This window comes from Triticum aestivum, chromosome 3B (genome assembly GCF_018294505.1).
Source record: "Triticum aestivum cultivar Chinese Spring chromosome 3B, IWGSC CS RefSeq v2.1, whole genome shotgun sequence".
Lineage (NCBI taxonomy): Eukaryota > Viridiplantae > Streptophyta > Magnoliopsida > Poales > Poaceae > Triticum > Triticum aestivum.
The window spans coordinates 484327725-484349275 of NC_057801.1; the positions used below are offsets into that span (position 1 = coordinate 484327725).

Sequence of the window (21551 nt, forward strand, 5' to 3'; positions counted from 1 at the left end):
TTGTTGACAAACTTTTGTCACCTCAAATTTTTTATTTTCAGAAAATTGTACGCGGACATGATGAACCTATTTGGAAGGAGCTCTTCGAGGATACAATCCTCGGGGGCATCTTCTAGTGACAGTTCTGCTCGACGGTCTTATGTCGAACCAAGTGAAAGTTCTACGCGTGATGCCGCCATCAAAACATGCTTATGGCCTTGCGATGAATATATGGTGCGTGTGGGCATTAAGGAGGAATTTGAGAAATATGTTCACAATGCTCGCCTCGGTCCCTACCTTTCAGATAAGTGTGAACAATGCCAACTTATCACTGAGACATTTGTCAAAGGATTTACATTTTTCCCTTGTGAATCTAGGGTGTCTTTTAAGCTTTATAATAATCCATTTACCATCTCACTGGAGAAGTTTGCTTACCATTGCAAACTGACATATTGGGGTTCGCTTGATGAACCACCGAGGGCTGAGTACGAGTCTTTCTTGACTAGCCTTTGTTACGGTGAAAATAGGGGAGTGATACAAGGCAGAATAAAGAGCATCCACTTTCCCGCAATTCGGTATTTTGCATTATTTAACGGGAAATGCATAGTAGGCAAGCAAGACTGTAGCATACTTTGTGCGCCAGACTTGAGCCTCATTCACACCGCTCTCACTGGTGAATGGAACTATAACCTTGGAGTGATTGTTGCACGTAGACTTCAGAATAATGCTAACGGTGGATGTTTCTATGGGGGAATTTATGCCACACGTTTGGCATGAGAGTTGGGTGTTTCACCTTTACCCTTTGACCCTATCCTACCCATGCAGTATTTAGATTTTGCGGCTTTAAAAAGCCATAAGATCCTCAAAGGAAAAATTCATGACTTCACTTATAATTTGTTGTTTAACCAAACCTCTATTGTGCGCACACATTTGCCTGCGCCTGCTCTTTTTGATTATCATAGCAAGGGGAGATATTTTGTTCTTGAGAGCGAGGCCCGAGCTCATAACGCATCAGTGGTGGCAGCACAGTGTGCCGAGGCATCCGCATCGAGAGCCTCTGTGAGCTTCCACGCAGACTTCTACCCTCCAGGCTATTGATCGACTACCATGTTAGGTCAAAAGCCTAAGCTTGGGGGAGTACGTGTTCCCACCGACATTATATTCATGTCCACATACTTCATTAGTCGGTGTTCACACTTTTTCAATGTATCATCCATGCTTAGATTTATTTTCTTGCTTTCTTCTTGTGTGTTTGAAAAACTTTAGAAAAAACAAAAAAATTAGTTGTAGCTACTTTACTTTCTATGCTTGCTTAGTAGTAGTATTAAAAAGAAAATCCAAAAAGATTTCCTTGTTCTTATTTTGCTTGTTGTGAGCTTTCCCGTGTAAATAGTTTTTCTCATTTTTGCTTTTCCCTTCTATTTGCCCGTTCTAGAAAACCAAAAACTCCAAAAATATTTCAGTGTGTTTCTCTGAACTTCTTTTCTTTTTATTCGAGTCTTACCAAGGATAAGACCACGATGACACTACTGGAATCTGGCACTTTGCCATCTGCCATGGCAGATGGCAAAGGCATGGTCGGCGGATGGCAAAGGCTTTGCCATCTGCCAGCAGATGGCAAACAGTTTGTCTAAAACCCTGCCGGTAAAGGCTTCTTTGTCGTCTGCTGGCTGATGGCAAAGAGCCTATGCCTTTGCCATCAGCTGGCAGATGGCAAAGCCTCTTAACGGGGTTAGCCCCGTTAGAAGGCTAACGACATACTTTGCTGTCTGCCAGCAGATGGCAAAGGCTGCATGCTTTGCCGTCTGCCAACAGATGGCAAAGAGCTTTGCCATCTGCTGGCAGATGGCAAAGAGCCCAAATAGGCCAGCCCAAATTTTACATGTAGATGACACGTGGCCTCTTTGCCATCTGCCAGCTGATGGCAAAGCTCTTTGCCATCTGCCAGCAGATGGCAAAATGACTATATTGCCCCATTTAATTTTGATCATATCAGTTCCTTTTCACAGAAAATCAAACACAAATATATTTATATGACCAATATAGCATATTCAACACATATTACCAATAGTCATGAACACATATATATCCAACACATGTTACCAATAGTAACAAGTTTCATCCGTACATATACATAGTTTCATCAATATTACACAGTTTCATCCATAGGTAGCAAGTTTCACAAGGTCAAAACAAAAACTAAATACAAGCACTCCATCAACCCAAGCTTCCGTGATCTTAAGCAAAACTGTAAAATGGGAAAGAAGAAAGTTAGAAGAAGAAGACTAGAAGAAGAAGATTATTATGATGCGGAAATATGCATGGATTGTCAAAACTTGCATTATCCTACTATCACTAGTACAACAAAGCTGCAGGTTGGCATAGTTCATCTCCATTTTCACTTGACTGATTTTTTTTTACTAGCAAAAGGGCCCGTGTGTTGCAACGGGAGAACCAACCCAAATTCAAGCTTGTCCCTAGCGAGTCATCTATGTTACCACTTGCCCTCTTCGTCACCGTCGCCGATGGTGATCAACTGTTTACTTTTGCAAGCACTGTCAAAAGAGTTCGTGCATGACAATGGGCACAGATTAAATAAAAATATGTGCTTCGAAATATGAAAAATTGGTAATATTCCCTACATAGTTATTGCTCACCTAACCGAAGAGCCCACATCTTCATCTTTTGCCATAATTCTCTCTCGACCTAACAATATTCCTTCCAATTGCAAGCAATTAACCAAAGTGGTGGCATGGAGCATCCAACTGCTAGTACCTCTGCTCAAAAACCTTTTATAGCATAGCATTTCTTGTCCCTAGTATGCACCACATGAAGGTTCCATGGCCTTATCTCAGGCATGTTCTTTTTCAGTGTGACATGTACTTCAACATCATCTATAGTCTGTACAGAGATCACCATTACCCACATAAAAATCATAGAGCAACAGAAAATGCTACTTACTAAGTGTGATTGCATAAAGTTACCCCTGGTGCTAAACCTCATATTAGTGCATGTTACTGCTAATTATTATTTTATCACACCCTCATGCTGTCGTCGCTGTCAATCTGGGACACCTGGCCGCTCAAAGACATGCTACACGATGGAGGAGGTAGACCGAGAGGACTTGATGTGGGTGCCGAGGCGGATTGGGGAGGCTGCCGCGCGGGACATGACACATCGCCTGCTTCGGCATGCTGCAACAAACATACATATTAAAGTATAAATATGCAACAAAACCAACATCACAAAAATGATAGGACAATATAATATTGCTGGAACAAAAGGTGTATCGATCATCAAATTTCTTTGACCTACAAACCAGCCTAGGAGAAGTTCATCTATGTGAGAAAACCAAACATCAACTCAGCTAGTGGAGAACTAAGCATAATATTGTAAGCAAGAAAAGATAAATAAGTAAACAAAATAAGTTATCTCGGCAAGCAAACACTATGCGGCCCCTCTCATCACCACCATTCTGCTCATCTATTTTCTTGGCCCCTCTACCGTCTAAACAAAGTTGCAAGCTTTTCTGGAAACAAGAAAGCTTGTCACCTTTGCTTCTCAAGAAAAACCTTGAAACCCATCACCATTGCATAGGTGCAGTTTACAATAAAGCTAACCTGGTTTTACCAAACAGGAAATAAAGCCATAATCAGTAGATAAGCTAACAATTAACAACTATGAAAAGATCATTGATGCTTTTCAAGTTGAAGTAGTAGTTCACACTGCAATATCTGGTGGGTTCAGAAATTATTTGAAGTTTTACATATGATCTACTTCAAATAATTCAAGAAAAAAGCCTGATTCTCTATTCAACACTGTGAACTTCTAACCCCAGCTCATCATATCACTATTTTTTACTGCACTTCCGGGCAGCCTAGATTATATGTGGTACAAGCATATGCTATTCATATGGTCGTACCATTCAGCTAACAAAATGAATTAAGTCATCTTGGAGATTTATTCCACCAAGCACAAATATTGTATCATGAATCAGACAACAAACTTTTATTTGATTAGGAGTCTACCTCTAGAAATAGTAGCACATGAGGACATGACTTCCTATGCCACATCTGAAGAAATTGAGTTGTTGCGACTGTACCTGTTGAGCATGCGCACACACTGCAGAGGCATCAAAACCGGGCCAAATCAAACTAAGCTCATGAAGGAAGCGCTTCTTAACATCGACTAAAACAACAGGGACAAAAAGCTATAATTAAAACATTTAAATTTGAACCACTGTGAACAAGAACTATTTGTTTGGCCCATCATACTTCTCACTGCACACTATCAGTGTAGAGAAACCTGGCAGAGCCACAATCAGTCACTATAGGAAGCAGCTTGCCTACCTGTTGAGCATGCGCACACACTGCTGGTAGGAAAGGTCGAAGTAGAACTTCTTTGAGATATAGTAGTTCTCTTCAATGGCAGGAAAAAATTCATCCTCAGTGAGCGGTCTGCACTTCCAAACAATATTGAAGCAAACCTAGGGGAAACAACATCTCAAAACCAAATTAAGAGTTATTATTGTTAATCAATAAGTGGCACTCAGTAATACAAGGAAAGCAACATCTCGTCACAACTAAATCTTAGACAGTTCACCATAACCTTTTACACCATGTTCCTCATTATAAGTGGCTAGTAGTAGATGAATGATGATTTTCAACAATATTTCAGAATACATAATCCCACCAACTATTAAATACAGTTGTGAATGAGCCTTTAGAATCTTTATGTGAACCAAAGAAAAGGACAATTGCAATTTACAAATCATTCAACTAATACTTTCTCGAGTTCTCTGAACCTAACAGAACCATATTATGATCATCAACAGTGAAGAAACATGGCACTGGAAATTGCAGTTCATAGATCATTCAATCACTACCTTTTTGGGGTTTTCTAAGCCCAAGGGTTTAACAGTAGCATATTATACTGGATTAATAATCAAGAGGCAAACAAGGGTCATTGCAATTCACACTTCATAGATGATTCAATCACTAGCTACTCGTGTTCCCCATGCCCAAGGGTGTAGCATAACAGAACCATAATACTAGTAATTATTATGAATAATCAAGAGGCGTATGGCAAGCGCGGATTACCTGTGCGGGGTACGTGCGGCCGGTGGACGGGAACACGGTCCTGCTAATATCTATGCCGCCATCCGAGGCGGACTCTTAGACACCGTAAAGCTTACGGAATATGTAGTCAAAGAGGAACAGGGGCATCCCCTGCTTGACATTGGCCACAAAGGGCCCGTACTCTGGCGGTAGCCCGAAGACTCCCGTGTTGAAGCAGTGATCCCTTGTCTCGCTGTTGGACATGAAGATGGCGCCCGCCATGTTGGCCGCGTCCTCCCGGAACGAACACTTGGGGCCCTGGAACCTCATCCTGCACTGCACAGGAGAAATCCGTTAGATCAGAGATAAATAAACCTTGAAACGAAATGATGGGTTTGATTAGAGAAACAACAGTGCCAGATTCAATAGAGCGCACATTTGATTCCAAATGAGGCGGGAAGTGAGCTAATAGGGAGAGGAAACCCCCAAAAGAAAGGCAAAAAGGCAGAGGTTGTGGTCCATGGGAAGGACGCATCTCATCTCAGTCTGGCATTTTTTTGCAGTATAATAAAGATAAAAAGAGCAGGCGAAAAAGAAAGCGGCCAAGAACTGGTGGTGGCGTAGTCTTGAAAAAGACGGCGGATTTGATATGATTCGTCGATGGTGATTCTTAGGCGAAATCACGTTTGTTATTTTCAGGTTGCTATTACCCCCGGCCTCCCGCCCGCGCATGAAAATACATATCGAAATCGAAAAAAGGGGCTAAAATTAGCCGGGAGGCGGCCACGCGTGGATCCAAATTTGACTGGCCGGCGGAACCGGGCGGCAAAAAACTAGCGCTGCAGCCCTATCTTGTTCTTCGAAAAAGCAAACAAACAGAGCACGGCCGACCGGAGGCCGGCACGGCAGGATGAACTAGTAGTACGGTAGCAGCAGGGGAAAGAACATACATGCATGCACCGGCGGTTTGTGGTGCGTCGGCGGCGGCGGCGGAGGGGCGCTTGCTTGTCGATTCTAGGGGCTCGCGACGCAACAGGGCGAGCCGGTGGAGGAGTAGCAGCAGGGTGGCGGCGGGGCTCCTAGGGCGCAGAAGGAGGAGGAGGAGGAGGAGGTGGTGGGAGGGAGCGGCGGCGGGTGAGGAAGGAAGGAGCAAGGGGCGTGGGGCTATGGATTGGGGCTAGGGTGAGGAAGGAAGGAGCGAGCGACGGCAGATGTTTGTTTTACCTGGATGGGTGGGGAGAGAGGGAGGGGATAACCCCACAGTTTTTTTTACCTGGAAAAAAATAACCCATCTCTTTGCCATCTGCCAGCAGATGGCAAAGACGTGGGGCTGGTACGCCGTTACACTTGTGACGGCCACAGGATTTGCCAACCTCTTTGCCATCTGCTGGCAGATGGCAAAGATTATTTGCCATCCACTAGCAGATGGCAAAGAATTGGTTGATGGCAACCATGTTCTTTGCCGTCTGTCAGTTCTTTGCCATCTGTTTTTTATAAGCAGATGGCAAAGACGTTCTTTCCCATCAGCTGGCATATGGCAAAGAGCTGGCTGATGGCAAATTCCCTGTTTCCAGTAGTGTGAAAATGTTGAGTGGCTCTCATATGAATAATTGTTGAACTAATAAGAGCACATTTTACCTTGTCTTCTCATGTTGAATAAAATGTTTGCAGATTCCAGCTTAGTCCATGGTACTCTTGCACTATTATTATTTTCATATCGTTCGGTCGTGCAAGTGAAAGGCAATAATGACAACATCCGATGGACTGGCGTGGCAGGGAGAAACTGGTATGAACTCGACTTGTTTTGTTTTTGTAAATAGGTTTAACCTAGTATCCATGATTCATCCCATTATGATTAAACATGTTTGCAATGACAATTAGAGATTATAGTTTCTCATGCCATGCATAAGTAGCTGGGAGTTGATAATGATTTATCTTGGATATCAACATAGCGTTAAAATGATTGTGATGTAGTATGATGATATGGTATCCTCCTCTGAATATTCGAGTGGCTTGACTTGGCACATGTCCGTGCATGTAGTTGAATCAAAACCAACATAGCCTCTATGATATTTATGTTCATGGTGTTCATATCCTACTCATGTTAGTGTCCAATGTTACTTATGCATAATGCATGGTTATAATCGTTGTTGCTCTCTAGACGGCCGCTTCTCAATCTTAATTGCTAGCCTTCGCCTGTACTAAGTGGGAACTCTGCTTGTACATCAAAAACCTTGAACCTAAAGTTATTCCAGATGAGTCCACCATACCTACCTATATGGGGTATTACCCTGCTGTCCTAAGTAAATTTGCATGTGCCACCTCTAAAAACTTCTAAAAATTATCCTTTTTGTGTGCCTGGATCGTTTGTGGACGACAGGAGGTGGTCGGTATCTTCCATGCTAAGCAGGTTATTCTCAGGTGAGTGTTTATTCACTCGCCATCGCACGAGAAAATGAGCGGTAATAGGGATTCCCAGTCCCGAACTCAAAAATGCAAATAATTAAACAAAACTCCCCCGGACTGACATTGGTATGGACGACACCCGTTGTTTCGGACAAGCCGTGGAGTGTGATTGATGGTGGAGGGGGAGTAAATCTTTACTTTTATCGCTTGGGAACCGCCACTAGCGTGCTTAGCATGGAAAATATTGATAACTGATGATCGTGAAGTGAATAAGAAGGGTGCATGTCTCAAAATATCATTTATCTCTGTTTTAAAAATTGAGCTCTCGCACCTCTGCAAATCACTGCTTCCCTCTGTGAAGGGACTATCTATTTACTTTTATGTTGTGTCACCACCTTCTAAAACAAGCGCCAGAAACTGAGTAGAGCACAACTGTCATGATTGATGCATTATGTGTAGCTAATGTTGGGTGCATCATGACTGGATCTTTTCTACCATGAATTACAATGTTTAGTCGCTTCTTGAACTTTGGAGGTGCTCTACATTTATGTTTTGCGGTCTCAGAAAGGGCTAGCGAGATACCACTATTGTCATATTATATCATGGTTATTTTGATAACGTGTTGCTGTTTGAGATATTTTATTATTGCTCGCTAGCTGATTATGTCATTGATATGAGTCATTATAATCTTTAAATGTTATTTTTGACATGGTTAGTTATAATGTTGGCTGAAAACCTGGGTGATGTTTAAGCTTATTTATGCAAACAAGAGCAAAAGGGTTCGTAAAAATTTTTCTTTCTCACTTTCAGTTTATCAACTAAATTGCTTTAGGACAAGCAAAGGTTTAAGCTTGGGGGAGTTGATACGTCTCCAACATATCTACCTTTTCTCATGCTTTCCTCTTGTTTTGGACTCTAATTTGCATGATTTGAATGAAACTAACCCCGGACTGATGTTGTTTTCAGCAGAACTACCATGGTGTTGTTTTTGTGCAGAAACAAAAGTTCTCGGAATGGAACGAAACTTTGTGAGGATTTTTTATATCAATAATAAGAATTTCTGGAGCCAAGACCTGCAGGAGAGGGGCACCTGGGTGGGCACAACCCACCAGGGCGCGCCCCCTCTCCTGGTGTGCCCAGGTGGGTTGTCCCCACCTGGTGGCCCCGCAGACGACCCCATGATACTATAAAATCACATATTTCCAGAAAAAAAATCAGGGAGAAAGAATTATCACGATCCACGAGTCGGAGCCGCCACCAAGCCCTGTTCTTCCTCGGGAGGGCAGATCTGGAGTCCGCTTGGGGCTTAGGAGAGGGGGATCTTCGTTCTTCCACATCACCAACCCATCTCCATAGCCAATTCCATGATGCTACCCACCGGGAGTGAGTAATTCCTTCGTAGGCTCACTGGTCGGTGAGGTGTTGGATGAGATTCATCATGTAATCAAGTTAGTTTTGTTAAGGCCTGATCCCTAGTATCCACTATGTTCTTAGATTGATGTTGCTATGACTTTGCTATGCTTAATGCTTGTCACTTAGGGCACGGGTGCCATGAACTCGGATCTGAACCGTTTATGAATTCATCATTATATCCATGTTTATATCCTATCTTGCAAGTTATAGTCACCTACTACGGTTATGATCCAACAACCCCGGAGTGACAACAACCGGGATCACTCTCAGTGATGACCGTAGTTTGAGGAGTTCATGTATTCACTATGTGTTAATGCTTTGTTCCGGTTCTCTATTAAAAGGAGGCCTTAATATCCCTTAGTTTCCAATATGGACCCCGCTGTCACGGGAGGGTAGGACAAAAGATGTCATGCAAGTTCTTTTAATAAAGCGCGTATGACTATTTACGAAATACATGCCTACATTATATCGATGAACTGGAGCTAGTGTTGTATCGCCCTAGGTTATAACTGTCACATGATGAATATCATCCAACAAGTCACCGATAACCTACGAATTTATCATATATTGTTCTTGCTAAGTTACTACTATTGCTACTGCTATCGTTACTACTACAATATCACTGCTACCGCTGTTACCGTTACCGTTGCTGCTATCACTACTATCAAAACTATCAAACTACTTTGCTACTGATCACTTTGCTGCAGATAATTAATCTCCAGGCGTGGTTGAATCGACAACTCAACTGCTAATACCTTCAAATATTCTTTGGATCCCCTTGTATCGAATCTATAAATTGGGGTTAAATACTTACCCTCAAAAACTGTTGTGATCCCATATACTTGTGAGTTATCAGGGGCCTGGTATCTTGGGCCGCATCGAGCCGCATGATGAGCTCCCGAGCGACGCCAAGCTGGAGCGAGATGTTGCCCACAAACTTGGAGCTCCAACGCTGCATATGCTTTATCGTGGAGCGTAGGCGTGTGAAGATGCGATGGAAGGGGTCCGGCTCATGTGGTGTGGAGGCCCAGGCCACAGCCACGACCAGGTGATAGCCATCGAGCCTGGGCCAAAACCGCTCAAAGTGAAACCGCCTCGGCCGCGAGGATACACTCTTCTTCGCCAATCTTAATGAAAATGACAAGCAACGATGGCTGCTTCTTCTTGAAAAAGTCCCGAGAATATGATTCGGTTGTTTAATTCGGCGATGCGGTGGGTGGAAGGTGGAAGACTAGCTTTGCTTCCTAGTAGAAAGAAATAGGGAAGAATAAACATAATCTTGTTACTAGTTATGATGAACCTACATATCATGGTTTTCTTATAGGTAGAAGAGTTGATGACTGAAATCATTTCCAAACATTATTAATCTTGGCGTGGTATATGATTCAACACCGTTCTTTCTCGCAAAGGCAACAAATTAGGCGTACTAATTGTTCCACAACTTTTGCCGGTGAGTCCGGTCCAAGGGTTGCGGAGCGATAGCACCGTAGGCGTAGTCGATCACGTAAAGGTACACGAAATAAAACTGACACTGAGATGTAGGGGTAGTGCCCTCTTTATTAATCTCTGTACAAAGGGTGCTCTCCTCTGTATATAACTAGGGGGTGGAGGGATAAATGCCCACTTTACATTAAGCGAGGGAAACACTCGGTCAATAGGAGGGTGCTGCCCGAGTCAGGCTGTCAGTTTCCCAACACCCCCCTTGGGCAGTTATCCGTATATTCATGCCTCAAAACTCCAAAAATCTTAGTGAGAAAGATATGGAGAAAGAGCGCATAGTATACGTTATTGTATTGCATGAATTGCCTGAGAAACGACAGAAAAACTCACTCAAGGAAAAAAATAGTACAATCCACTCAACCGTGAAGTTGAGTATTCGATCATCGGGACCTAGATTTTAACGATGAGTTTGTGAAGTTTCTCCCCCTGAACCTTGCATCTCCCTAAGTCTCATCATACCGATTCCACAGACACATCTCTCAAAGGATGGCGCCGGTAATGATTTAGTGAACAAATCAACAAGATTGTCACAAGACTTAGTATGCTCAATAACAACAAAGAGAGAAAAGTTTTGGTAAGTTTGCCTCGCTAAGGATAAACAAGAGTTATGCCACTTGCTTGCTAGATTATCTTTTTATATTATCTTGTTTATCAAGATACTAATATCATTCTCCATCAATGTAAAACTTGCATTATATAGTTTTATGATGTATTAATATTGTATTTTACTTGTTGGCGACATTTGAAAACTCACTTCCCTATTTGTGCAAATTATTTCCTAGTGGTTTTTTTAGGGGTAATTATTGCCTAGTGGTGATACACTATCAATGTAGTGATTGTTGATTGCTATTATTGCCTAGTGGTGATACACTATCAATGTAGTGATTGTTGATTGCTATTATTGCCTAGTGGTGATACACTATACACCTAGTAACCGATGGTCATTTTTTTGTTGAAAACATGCCAACATATAAATCCCTAGTCGAGACGAAAACGACAGTAAAGAAGGACCGCTAATTGGATTAACTGCTTGTGATATAAGTAGTTTTTTTAGAGTGAAATAAGCCTCTTTTTAGAATCAAGTTTTTTAAATAAGTATTTTTTTAGAATCAAGTTTTGTTTAGCAATAAGTCTTTTTTAGGTGAATTTTGATAAATAAGCCTTGTTTTTTTAGCAATGAGAAATAAGTCTTTTTTTACTGCAATGAGAAATAAGTCATGTGTGTGTGTAACTGTGGGGATGTATGTGGTGCACCGGGGCAATTTGTGCTACCGGTGCACCGGTCGCCCGTTGCACATTCAAAATTGTTCGGAAAAATGCGGGAAAAAAATTAGTGCATTGACACAACATGAATGTGTATTGTCACAAAAATTTAGATCAATATTTGAAATATTGCTCGAGATACAAAAATAATAAATTTAACACTGAATAGTACATAACACAAGTTGGGCTTCAATTTTGGCCCATTGGCGCATTGACGCTAAATTTGTCATTTTTGTATCTCGAGCATTGTTTTAAATTTTGATTTGAATTTTTGTGACGACATACATTGATGTTGTATCGATACACTAAATTTTCTCTGGATTTTTTTGAATATTTTTTAATGTGCAACTGGGTCCGGTGCACCGTAGCACCAATTGCCTTGGTGCACCGGATACGTTCCCGTGTAACTGTGTATGTGTGGTTAGATTGGGCCAAACGACCAATTCATCTAACTACCTGCATGGTTAGCCCATTTAACCTAACCTATGAAGCGCAGCGTTCCTCCGAGTTCAGGCCCCTGTCCCATCCAATCACTACCGGTGCCCAATTGGTGGTGCCGGCGACAACGGCGGCGATGCGGCTGCTCTCCGGCGCCTCGGCCTCCCGCCTCCCCTTTTTGGCGCGGGCAAGGCCTAGATGTGTGTCGCGCTATTCCTCCGCCTCCGCTTGCCGGGCCGCCTCCTCGTCAGCTGCCCCCGTCGGTGACGGCGGCGCGCGGAAGCCGTGGCTGTTCGTTGGGCTCGGCAACCCCGGGAAGATGTACCAGAGGACTCGCCACAACGTAAGCTTCCGTACATGCTCTATTCACTGCAAAACCCATCATTCTGCTCGGTGGGATTGTGGAATTATCCTAGTTACTCGTGGGTTGAAATGTTGAGAATTGGTACATATTGGAGTTGGACGCCAAAATGGTTGCACGCTTTGATCAGTGAATAGTGAGGACGTAGGCATGAACATTTGGTATGTGATTGTAGGAACATGCTAGCAGCAATTTTGCGAGTGTAAACCTGCTTTCTGTTTTAGCTGACCGATTGAAGATATTGTCTTTGTGATTGGCTGTTAACCTGTTGTTGATAAACACATTTCGTAATCATGGTGGTTATCAGAATTTCATCTTATACTATCTCAGTGTGACAATATCCGTATCTGGATGGTTATCTAGACCAATCACCACTTTTTGGTAAAGAATTTGGAGCAACAGCTAAATGTCCTAGCCAGATACTTATTTATCCAAGGTATACTAAAGTTAAGTACAAAGTTGAGACACTTATTTTGGGACGGAGGGAGTATATATTACGAAGGATACTACCCTTTATAGGCAGCAAAACTGGTTATTCTGCACTGCTTGTCATTTCGTTTAAGTTTGCTCTTGTTTCATACTTTGTTGTATAGAATTGAATTGCACATAACTTCTATTTACAGTATCTCTATTTAAGTAAAGGTTGTATCCATTTTTTCACAGGTTGGATTCGAGATGATTGATGCTATAGCAGAAACAGAGGGTGTATCACTCAGCAGTATGCAGTTCAAGGCAATGATCGGCAAAGGTAATATTCTCACCAAAGTTTTCAGGATAACCTATTCCTGATTATTTAACATCACTAGATGCATGTTACTCCTTTAAAATTCTGTAGGCACATAGACATTTGTAAAATTGTTTGTAATCGTTCAGGTCGTATTGGAGATGTTCCTATCATGCTTGCCAAGCCGCAAACATTTATGAATGCAAGCGGTGAGTCTGTAAGTATAATGCTTGCAAAACAAACTTGAAACTACTTCTTCCGTTGTTCCCTTGTTTGACGCCCTGAACTGTACAGGTTGGGCAGCTGGTTTCATATTTCAAGATACCACTTAATCAAGTCGTTGTGGTAAATGTTAATCTTGATTTGGTTCCTTTTATCACAGATGGATATAATTTGGTTCCAACATCATTCTTCTCTTCTCTGCAGATGTACGATGATCTGGATTTGCCCTTCGCGAAATTGCGTCTACTGCCAAAAGGTGGACATGGCGGGCATAATGGGTACTCCAGTCTTTTCTAATTCTTTAATGAAACACATTTCCTGTATAAATACATAACCTATTGTCCCGTCCTTTCTTTTATGAACTATAGGATGAAAGCCTCATGACTTTGTAGGCATATAATCGCAAAGCACTCTTAAGTTTAACTAAGCAAAAGTATAGAATAATCATGTACTTTGTGGAACTGTTCTTTGAACTCAGTGCAATGTAATGGCATTGTGATCTTAAAAACTGACTGTAACTTGTAAGGCCTTGTACAATGCTAGGTGCTTAGGGAGATGCTTAGCAAAATAAATCGGGTTTTTTCTAAAGCACCAGTGCCTATTTCTACAGGAGAGACGCCTAATTAAGCGTCTGCCCTGTACAAATAAGCACCGGTGCTTAAGGAAAGCTTGGTTTATTTCTCCAGCACCTCTCCTTAGCACCTTGCATTGTACAAGGTCTAAGGTTCCAGGCTGTGTTGATGTTATGTACGCACAGTACATGGCCCACCCAATGCCAATTTAGTGAAATGATTCCCGTGATCTCTTAGTTAGATAGTTTTGAATTAGGAAGATATTATTTTGCTTGGTCCTTGAGCCAATTAGAGATAAGATCTATGATTTGTTCCTTAGGTTGGATTGTTAGGCCTCTATATAAAGAAGACCCTTTGTAGAATAAAACAAGCAATAATTAGGAGAGCAAGAAAAAACTCTTCTGTCTAACCCCCAGGGGCAAGAGCCTCTCCCTAAGCCTAGTACCCAACAGACAAAATTAGCATGCATACATTTGTACATTTATTTCTCCCTCATTTACTCATATATAGATCTTATTACTAACAGTAAAAAATGTAAATGTAATAATTTTTATCCTTGTGAACCTTTCCTTTGTTATTGTTCTGGGAAGAGCTTGGCAGAACCTAACAAAATAGTTGCAATGAGCTGGGATTCTTTCTTGCATTTTTTGTTCTGACAAGAGCTATTTTTCTCTTGGCATTCATCCACCATCTGAAGGATGAGAAGCATTATCAACCATCTCAAACAGAATCGTGATTTTCCACGTCTAAGAATTGGTATGTCACTTTGTCTGTCGCTTTTCTCCTTTTCTAACATTGTTACTATTGTCTGAAATATTCTTGGTGATATTTTTGCAGGCATTGGACGACCACCTGGGAAGATGGATCCTGCCAACTTTGTTCTCAAGCCATTCACCAAAAAAGAACAAGAAGAGGTTTGGAATGCTTGATAGAAATTTAAAATATTCAAATATTTACCGCTTCTCTGTCATGCTTAGGCACCATTCGCCTATCCAGTGTATATGCTTTCGAAAAAAATGATCTTTATATTGATTCAAGTGCGGCACAACTGAACAATAATGCAAGTAATCTGCTTCTGCAGCTTGATTTCACATTCCATAGGGGCTTGGAAGCAATAAGAATAATGGCACTTGAAGGATTCAACAAGAGCGCTACTTTCGTGAACACTGCCCAATCATCCGAAATGCTGAATAGATGACAAACCAATTGATTCATTTTCTGCGCCAAAGAAATTTGAGTTCCAAGTGATGAATTAAAGTCAAGGAGCTAGATATGGGTTTTCAGTTATTTGTGTTGCGGCCATCTTTCCTGTAAGAAGACCCCACCCTGAAAAGTGAAGCTTTATTTGTTCATATACTGCAATTTTTGGATGATAATAATTTATGTGTACCAGCAACGTGAAACATTGTGAACTACTCTCTGTATCAAAATATAAGATGTTTTTGTAGGCTAGGGTACAGAGGTAGTAATCGATGTCATAACATTTGAGTTTATGTATACCTGTTGCTGCCATGTTCATTAGGAGTAAGTAATACTCTCTCCGTACCATAATATATGCTAAAACGACATGTATTATGATACAGAGAAAGTATCTTCTAATATTTGTCTGCAAATTGACAGACGTATATATTTAGAAAAAACAAGTCTTGCACAGTACATAGTTTTCGTTGTATATATACTCGTACATAGTTCACTAAAGATGGTATGTATTCTGCCTCTTCATCATACAAGGTACAGTTTGAAGGGCCTACTACTTCATATCTGGTGCAATCGGTCTGGAAGGTGTGGGCTCCTCCGATGTCTGATCGGTTAGTTAGGCGGGGTTGGCCCAATTGTGGTGTATGCCCTCTATGCAAACAATGTCAAGAATCTGCGGCTCATCTCCTCTTTCAATGCCGATTCACTCTTCGGGTGTGGAACGATATTATTCCGTGGCTTGGATGCACCACGTCAACACAGCCACCTGGGTGACAGGGTCTCGGTGAGAGATTGGTGGACCACCAACATACACATTCAGGTTGGATCTCCCAAGGCGTTGGCCTCTCTGATGATGCTGATCTCTAGGGAGATTTGGACCGAACGCAATACTAGAGTCTTTCGTAACATGACCGTCCCTTCGATGGTTCTCATTTGCAAGATTAAAAAGGAGGTGTCTCTTTGGGCTTTGGCTGATGCGAAGCAGTTGTGTATTATAATGCCGCGAGAGTAGTTCTTTTTCTTTTCGCTGCTTTCCGGCTTTGTTCTAAAACTTCTTCCTTACTCGATGAAATGACAAATCTTTTGCCTTGTTTAAAAAGCCAAAACCTACTGTGTGATCTCGGTTGTTGACCTCCACTCACTGAACCGGGCAAAAAAGAAAAGAAAATGAAATGACATGAAAGAAAAGAAAAGAAAACGAGACCAGCACTCGGTGTCCGTTTCTTTCTCCTGTCGTGACACACGAGCAACGGCATGTCTGACTGAAAACATCAGGGGATATTCGTATTTCCATCTCGGGAAAAGCCGGGTGGAGGCGTCGAACGTCGTTCGCACTGCAGGTGCGCTGCGGCACATCCATCCCTCGGACGCGACCACCTGTGGTGGCCGTGAGCCCGGGGCCCTCGACGCTTCCCTCCAGCCGTCCAAAGTCGATCTTCAGCGGCGCTCTCGATTCCATTCTCCACGTTCTAAATGTTCGGGATAATCTCTCGTTTTCGTTCGATTTTCCACGTTCCGGGGAGGGATAAGTTCGTTTTGCCTTATCGGCTCTGCCAGAAGCCACAGTCAGGTTGCCTTTTGCCCAGCTCAAGCATCGACTGCGAGACAGCCAGACAGGATATCGATGAACCTGTGCTCCTTCGGGCTCGGCGATCTTGGTTGGGTACCAGATTCAGAGTGAAGGGGTCAATATATGTAGTCATCTACCCATTTAAGTTTATTTAAGGTGCAAAATTGTGATTTCAAACCACACAAGAGGATATAATTAAATGTTTTAAAGGAAAAGGTATACTAGCAATTATTGCCTTCCTGTTTAATTGGCACTAGTATGATCTAATTCCTTATCTGTGAAAGTGAAAAGCTATGCTAGCCCATAAGGAAATTTGTAATTATAATATTAGCCATTGGAACATAAAAGAACTTAATGGCTCATATCCATTTTGGGACGTGCAAACTGTGACAGCTGAATGTACGTGTATGTTTTCTTTTTCGAGTACCAGCTAGGAGCACTGCCTTCTTCATATAGAAGAAAAAAACAATAGACGATGTGTTGTTTGCCTTCTCTTTCTATCCCGCGTATGTGTTTGCCAGATGTATGTGTGTTGTGTGTGATGCATTGTAAGTGTTCGACGAAACATATGAACAAATTGTAAGCTATAGTGAGTTAAGTTTATGGGTTCAGCGTTTATGGATCTGGATGTAATTTATATTATTTCTAGTGTTCGTTGTACTACCATGATTGAACATGAATAGATTGAAAGTTTTTCCCGTAAAAAAAAGTTGAGGAATCAAGTTTTGAGGGGTTAAAGTTTAGGGTTCAGCTCAAGATGCTCTTGAAGCAGCTCTAGCAGAGTGGTCATATCAACAATTGCCAATACGATGATTTCGGTCAAAAAGGCCACTCTACTAGAGTCACCACCCGGTCCCAAGTCATCAAAATTTATGGAGCGCCCTCCATATATGTCCCGCGAGACTCCATATTTGAAGGTTGGGGGTGTTGAGAAACGTAGTAGAAATAAAAAAAATCGCCCTACGAACATCCAGGAACAATATGAAGATGCATATCGTGTTTGGATCAACGATCGTTACCGGCTCCGGAGTGCAGCGGAAGTAGACGAGTCGGTGCAAATCGTACTTGGAGTCCCTCGCACGTCGATGATGATCCCGTGAACCGCCCTCGAACAATCCCTTGAACGGAAGCCCGAAAGTACAATCTCTCTACTTGGTTGCAAGCATACGGTCTTCACAATCCGGCAGCGCTTCGCCGTCCAGAGCTAATCGTCGTCGAAAAATTAGAGGGAGGAGATTATAACCACACGGGGCTTCTAATTGTGAGGATTATAGGTGGCTAGGGCTAGCTCTAATTAGTCAACTAGGACCAACTAGAACTAGAAGTAGATCAACTAGAGGAGGCTCCAAAACTTGTGTTGCATAGGATGGAAATCCTCTAGTATATATAGGTTTAGGGCAGAGGAGGGGGCACCACAAAGGGGGGAAGGACTCCCCTCCCATTGTGCCGGCCAAGGGGGAAAGGAGGAGTCCTTCCCCACTAGGATCCGACCTCCCATCGGGGAAAGGGGGTGCTTCCCCTAAATCCTTCTCCACCTCTTGGTATTGTTAGGCTCATTGATACACACACACACACACACACACACACACAGACACACACACACATATATATAATTTAACACCCCCTGAAACATTTTAACCTATATATAATTAATCGGTAATACCCGACATTCACTGAAACCCTTCTGGTGACCCCGAAACGCTTCCAGAACCTCTCAAAAACTATTTCGATATTAATGAAACAATTCCACAAATATATTCGCATTACTCTTGTACCACTAACACTCAGCAGATTGGGATTACCTTAAGCTTGTGACCCCGTAGGTTCGGTAAATCATAGACATGAACGAAACCCCTTCGTTCAATGACTGATAGCGGAACCGTGGACATCCATATCGGTCCCTATGATTACACGAATGATATTCGAGTGAACCTTTGGTTATCATGTGATGTTCCCTTTTCTTTGCGATACTTTACAAAACCCGGTGTGCATCGGTATCCTCCTGAATTATCATCATGCTCACTATACCGTTGCTCTCGTTATCAGTTTTGTTATTCATTCTCGTTAACGTGTTCTGGCATCCCCATGACGTAGTCACTTGTGTCTAGCCAGACGATGATGGATGCCGTCACACTGAGAGGTCCCTAAGAATATCTCTCCATCATCGGAGGAGCAAATCCCACTCTCGAGCTATTCGGTCACTTGTGAAACTTTCCCGTGAGCCTGAAAGTTGTCGTTATGATCACCTTGTTACATATGACGTTTGAGCAACCCCAAAGCCACCGTCTGGTAGGAAGTGACCGAGACACTCTCATGGTCTGAGGAACTAAAAACACATGCTAACACTCTGTGTTATAAAAGATGATTTCAGACAATATAATCACAAAGTATAACATACAAGTATTATGTCGATTCAATATGATCGCTCTTCTAACATCATACCCTCAATGTTGTTTTAGGACTATCGTTACACTTAACGGTATCCTAAGATCCGGAAAACGTGATCACCAACAAGACTTGAGCCAGTCTTAGAGGCAAGACCGGGAACCTATTATTTACCATTTTTCATTTCGCACGCGCATATGAGTTTTCCATTGAATCGCATATTGAAGGATCATAGCAGTTATAGCAGGAAATATAAAATCGTAATTATGAACAATGGAAATATAGTAATACAATATTATTTCCCATAGGGCATATTTCCAACGGTTTCCCACTTGCACTAGAGTCAATAATCTAGTTTGCATAGTCTCTTTAACACTTATGGCTATCTGGTGTTTGATCATGCATTTCTCGTGGTAGAGCCTTCGTCATCGGGTCTGACACATTCAAATCCGTGTGAACCCTGAGGAACTTCACAAAACCCTTCTCGACATACTGTCGGATAATCTGATACTTGCACTCGATATGTCTGGTCTTCATGTGGGATCTTGATTCCTTTGCTTAAGCAACGACACCACTATTATCACAATAGAGTGCCATTGGGTTCATCACACTTGGGACCACACCAACTTCTTCAAGAAACTTCTTGATCCAGATTTCCTCCTCCGAAGCTTCTGAAGCCACAGTGTATTCTGCTTCTGTCGTAGAATCCGCAATAGTGTTTTGCTTGAAACTCTTCCAAACCACCGCACCACCATTAAGGGTGAAAATATAACCCGATTGAGATTTATAGTCATCTATACTAGTCATGAAGCTTGCGTCGGTGTAACCATTTACAATGAGTTCTTCATCTCCTCCATAGACTAGGAGCTTGTCCTTTGTCCTCCTGAGTTACTTAAGAATATTTTTAGCAGCTGCCGAGTGAGCCAATCCAGGATTACTTTGGTACCTGCTACTAACACTTAGTGCATAAGAAACATCCGGTCTAGTACATATCATAGCATGCATGATAGATCCTATTGCCGAGGCATATGGGACTCGACTCATTTGCACTTGCTCATGAACTATCTTCGTACATTGATTCTTGCTAGGTGTTGTGCCATGTGACATTGGAAGAAAACCTTTCTTCACATTCTCCATTTTAAACCTCTTTAAAAAAATCAATGTACGTGCTTTGGTTCAGCGCAATTAGACGTCTCGATCTATCTCTATAGATCTTTATGCCTATCATATATGCAGCTTCGCCTAAATTCTTCACTGAAAAGACACTCTTCAGATAGTCTTTTATTGCGCTAAGAAACTTTGTATCATTTCCAATCAATAATATGTCATCCACATTTAAGATTAAAAATGCTACAGAGCTCCCACTAAACTTCTTGTATACACAAGCTTCTTCATCATTTTTAATGAAGCCAATCTTTTTTACCACTTCATCAAAACATTGATTCCAGCTCCTTGATGATTGCTTCAAACCATAGATTGATTTTTGAAGATTGCAAACCTTTTTGACATCCTCTGGATCAACAAAACCTTCTGGTGTATCATGTATACATCCTCTTTCATAAATCCATTTAGGTAAGCAGTTTTGACATCCATGTGCCATTTCTCATAGTCGAAATATGCAAAGATTGCCATCATAATCCGTACAGACTTCAACATTGCTTCTAGAGAGAAAGTTTCATCATAATCAACTCCCTCAACTTGCAAAAACTCTTTCGCTACTAGCCTTGCTTTATAGATGGTAGGATTACCATGTGCATTTGTTTTCCTTTTGAAGATTCATTTGCAATATATGGGTTTCACACCCTCTAGATGATCAACCAAGTTCCAAACCTGATTCTCGTACATGGACTCCATTTCAGATTGCATGGCTTTATGCCATTCTTTTGAGCTGGGCGCCGCCATCACTTCTTTGTAGTGCACATGTTCATCTTATTCCAAGATGAATATTTCATTGTGAAACCATTCAGGAGGTTTGACAACTCTGCCTGAGCTATGTGGTTCAGTTACAGTTTTAACCGGTGTTTGAACAGCTGGTGTAGTAACTTCTAGTTCAGTTGTGTGGATGACTTCTGGAACAAATTCTGTTTCGTTAGTCCTCTCAACTTCTGGAGATTCAGTAATCTCGTCAAGTTGTATTGTCCTCCCACTTACTACTTTAGCGAGAAACTCCTTCTCAAGAAAGTGTCCATTTTTTCTGACAAACACTTTGTCTTCGGACTTTCGGTAGAAGGAATACCCAGTTGTTTCTTTGTGGATAACCTACAAAGTAACATTTTTCTGCTTTGGTATCGAGCTTATTTGGTTGTAAACATTTTACATAAGTCTCGTAGCCCAAAATCTTGAGATGTGACAAGTTGGGTTTCTTCCCATTCCATAACTTATATGGTGTCGTCTCAACAGACTTAGACGATGCTCTATTTAGTGTATATGTTGTTGTTTCAAGTGCAAATCCCTAGAATGACAA

The 21551-nt window shown here is 41.8% G+C and overlaps 1 protein-coding gene across 1 annotated transcript; it reads left to right on the top strand.

The window, feature by feature from the left end:
* Positions 1-12067: 12067 nt before the first annotated feature.
* On the top strand, positions 12068-15447 carry LOC123070502 (peptidyl-tRNA hydrolase, mitochondrial). The gene is made up of 8 exons (XM_044493742.1): positions 12068-12399; positions 13081-13165; positions 13291-13358; positions 13436-13486; positions 13568-13641; positions 14633-14691; positions 14773-14849; positions 15017-15447. The coding sequence occupies exons 1-8, from the start codon at positions 12079-12081 to the stop codon at positions 15131-15133; spliced, it is 852 nt and encodes a 283-aa protein (XP_044349677.1). The 5' UTR covers positions 12068-12078; the 3' UTR covers positions 15134-15447.
* Positions 15448-21551: the final 6104 nt, after the last annotated feature.